We start from the raw sequence: 3,560 nt of genomic DNA on the forward strand, positions 1-3,560 counted from the left end.
TAATTATGTCTTAAATAGTAAACAATAATAACCTCGACTAGAAGTATGAGGTTTGTTTATTTGAAAGGGACATCTTGAGTCATTACACTGACCTCGTAAAACATATTTTCATTCCTCAAGCCTTCCTTCACTGTCTGCTGCTCCCTCAGCTTGGATTGTCCTTCTCCTCTTTATCTTCCCTGAACCTTCAATAAAATCTGACAATTTATATAATTTTTCAATTTACAAAGCACTTTTTAAAATAATTTTTGGCTGCGCTGTAAGGCATGCAGGATATTAATTCCCCAACCAGGGATGGAACTCTGTGGCCTCTGAATTGGGAGCAGGGAGTCCTAACCACTGGACCACCAGGGAAGTCCCCTACAGAGCACTTTTAGATACATGATCTAATCTTCAAACAAAGAAATATATACAGTGAAGATGAATAATTTTATCCTCATTTAATAAATAAGAACACAGGGGATGAGAAAGTGCAGCAGCTTGTGCCAGGTCACAATTCTTATATTTCAGAGCTATAATTCAAATCTACAACTGCTAACAAGTCCAGTGATTTTCCCACTTTTTTTAAGCTACCTCCATCTAATGGAGGAACTGGGTAAAAATGCACAAAGATGTTTACTAAAGTGTTGTGCAATATCAATATTGCACGATAAATACCATCACATAGATCTCTATTTATCATGGAAAATATGGACAAACATCCATAATACTACATATAGTGAGAAAAGCAAGTTTAAAACAGATGTACACATAAACAATGTGTTTATGTAGAAAGAAGCTGGAAAGATATGTGTAGGAAAATGGGTTTTTTAAACAATGTGTTTATGTAGAAAGAAGCTGGAAAGATATATTGTGTAGGAAAATGGGTTTTTTGAATAAACTTTGTTTTTTGTTTTACTTTTTATTATTATTTTTTGGCCGTGCCATAGGGCACGCAGGATCTTAGTTCCCCGACCAGGGTTCAAACCCGTGCCCCCTGCATTGGGAGCTCGGAGACTTAACAACTGGGCCACCAGGGAAGTCCCCTCGTTGTTTTCTTTGTTTTGTTTTGTTTTGTTTGGCCACACCGCGTTACTTGAAGGATCTTAGTTCCGGGACCAGGGATTGAACCCAGGGCCACGGCAGAGAAAGCACCAAGTCCTGCCCACTGGACCGCCAGGGAATTCCCGGAAAACGTTTTTTAAAAGTTGTAATACTCTAAATTTTTATATATTATTACTAATACTAGATTAAATGCACATTAGTGCTTAATATGTGCTGAATAGTGGGATTATCTCATTTAATCCTCACAATAACCAACTTGCCTAAAGGCTTACTGTTAAGTAACGCAGCAGAACCGGACGAGTATCAAACCCCAAATCTCATGCTCTTTGGAGGTAGATCATCCTGTCTCACGTACAAAGATCATTTATTTTATAATCAGAAAAATCCATGAGGTTAGTTTAAGAAAATCCTGTTCAAAACTTCACTTCTCGTTGTCTCCTGTACTCCCCAATCTGGGTCTCTTACAGCACCTAGGGCCATCTGATTAGCATTGGTTGGTCCCTTATTCTACCTCTCCTAGCTGCCTGAAACCCCAGCTCACTTCCTCGCGCAGTGGGCGCCCGATACGTGGAACACTGAGGAGTGCCCTTTACTTAGCTCGTGGAGAACTTGAATTGATGATCAGTGCTCACACGACATTAGGAATTTCTTTCCAAGCATTGTAGGCTGGGGCCACACGAGGCCTCTCCATTTTCCTCGCGCACCATAGCCTCCTTGCCTGCACCTACTTCATGCCCTCGGCTTCCACAGTGCTCTCGTCCCAGCTGGGCCGGGAGCCCGAGGGTTCCCTAGGTCGCGGGACCTGCCCGGCCGACCCGCCAGGGCCCCGGCTCCGGCTCTCGGGACAGGTACAAGGAGCCCCACGTGGGCCTGGGAGCCGCCATCTCGCGTGCTGGCAGGACCAACTGGCGCTGTCGGAGCCGCGGCGGGGCGGAAGCTGCTGCCCGTACTCAAGATGGCGGCCCCGGCGGGCGGGGCCCACGGCTCGGAGACCGCGCGGAGGAGCGGCAGCATGGCGGCGGTGGCCGAGGAGCCGCGTCGGGGGTACTGGGACGACGAGGAGGAGGAGGAGGAGGAGGAGGCAGTGAGTGCGACGGCGGAAGCCCGCGCGGCGGTGGAGAGGGTGGCCGCTCGGCTGTGTGCGGGGAAGGGAGTCGGGACGCGGCGGGCGTGCGGGGGCTCCTGGCGGGATTGTGCCTCAGGGCGCGCGGAGCGGCGGGCAGCTGGCCCCAGCCCTATGGGCTACACGGAAGTTCGAGGGGGAAGGAGGGAAGTTACCTTAAGTAACGGCGCGCGCTTCCTCGTGTTGAAAGCAGGACCTAGTTTTCACAAAGGTGGGATCGTTGCATTGGGGAGGTTTGGCTTCTCTCGTTAATGCCTGCTTCTTCCTGCACACTCGCAAGCTAGCGCCTTTAACCCCTCTTTCTTCCACCAGGAGCAGTTGGTTCTGGTGGAATTATCAGGAATTATTGATTCAGACTTTCTCTCAAAATGTGAAAATAAATGCAAGATTTTGGTGAGTCTTGTAGAATTAGGGGGTTGTTGTAGATTTTCTTAAATTTAAAACAAGAATGAGTGGTGAAATATACCCGTCCCTAAGATTGATATATTAATTTCACGTGAACAAAGCAGTGAACGCTGGAGACAATTACAGTAGTACAGGGGGACTGTGGGAGCAGCTGGGAGAAAGTTAATGTCTAACTCTGCCTGAGTGTCTGCCTGTGTGGCTGGAGAGGTAGAGATTTGGAGGGTTAAAGCATTTTGATATGGAACATTAGGTTTTGAAAAAATACACCGTTTTATATAGTGAGGAGGGTGAGAAAAACACAAAGGGCAGAGAGGATAATTAGATATGCACACAGAGGTTAAACAGATGCAAACTGGTATATATAGAATGGGTAAACAACAAGGTCCTACTGTATAGCACAGAGAATTATATTTCAATATCCTGTGATAAATGATAATGGAGAATATGAAAAAATGTATATATGTACAATTGAGTCACTTTGCTGTACAGCAGTGATTACACAACATTGTACTTCAACTATACTTCAGTAAAAAATAAAATTAAAGGGGCTTCCCTGGTGGCGCAGTGGCTGAGAATCCGCCTGCCGATGCAGGGGACACGGGTTCGTGCCCCGGTCCGGGAAGATTCCACGGGCCGCGGAGCCTGCGCCTCCGGAGCCTGTGCTTCGCAACGGGAGAGGCCACAACAGTGAGAGGCCCGCGTACCGCAAAAATAATAATAATAAAATAAAAATTTAAAAACTTCAAAAAATGAAATATGGAAAACAAACAAAAATAGTGTGGAGAAGGGAGAGAGAATACCTATTAAGAAAGGACTTCAGGGCTTCCCTGGTGGCGCAGTGGTTGGGAGTCCGCCTGCCGATGCAGGGGACACGGGTTTGTGTCCCGGACCGGGAAGATCCCACATGCCGCGGAGCGGCTGGGCCCGTGAGCCATGGCCGCTGAGCCTGCGCGCCCGGAGCCTGTGCTCCACAACGGGAGAGGCCACG

General features: G+C 47.5%; 1 protein-coding gene across 1 annotated transcript in view; it reads left to right on the plus strand.

Moving 5' to 3' along the window:
- Positions 1–1,999: 1,999 nt before the first annotated feature.
- GTF3C6 (general transcription factor IIIC subunit 6) overlaps positions 2,000–3,560 on the plus strand; it is a 9,317-nt gene continuing 7,756 nt past the window's right edge. The window contains exons 1-2 of the mRNA XM_029223856.1: positions 2,000–2,128; positions 2,480–2,560. Coding sequence (XP_029079689.1) covers positions 2,000–2,128; positions 2,480–2,560 — 210 coding nt within the window. The remainder of the gene's footprint in view (positions 2,129–2,479; positions 2,561–3,560) is intronic.

Source organism: Monodon monoceros, unplaced genomic scaffold, assembly GCF_005190385.1.
Source record: "Monodon monoceros isolate NGI ecotype Baffin Bay Population unplaced genomic scaffold, NGI_Narwhal_1 Super_Scaffold_15, whole genome shotgun sequence".
Classification (NCBI taxonomy): domain Eukaryota; kingdom Metazoa; phylum Chordata; class Mammalia; order Artiodactyla; family Monodontidae; genus Monodon; species Monodon monoceros.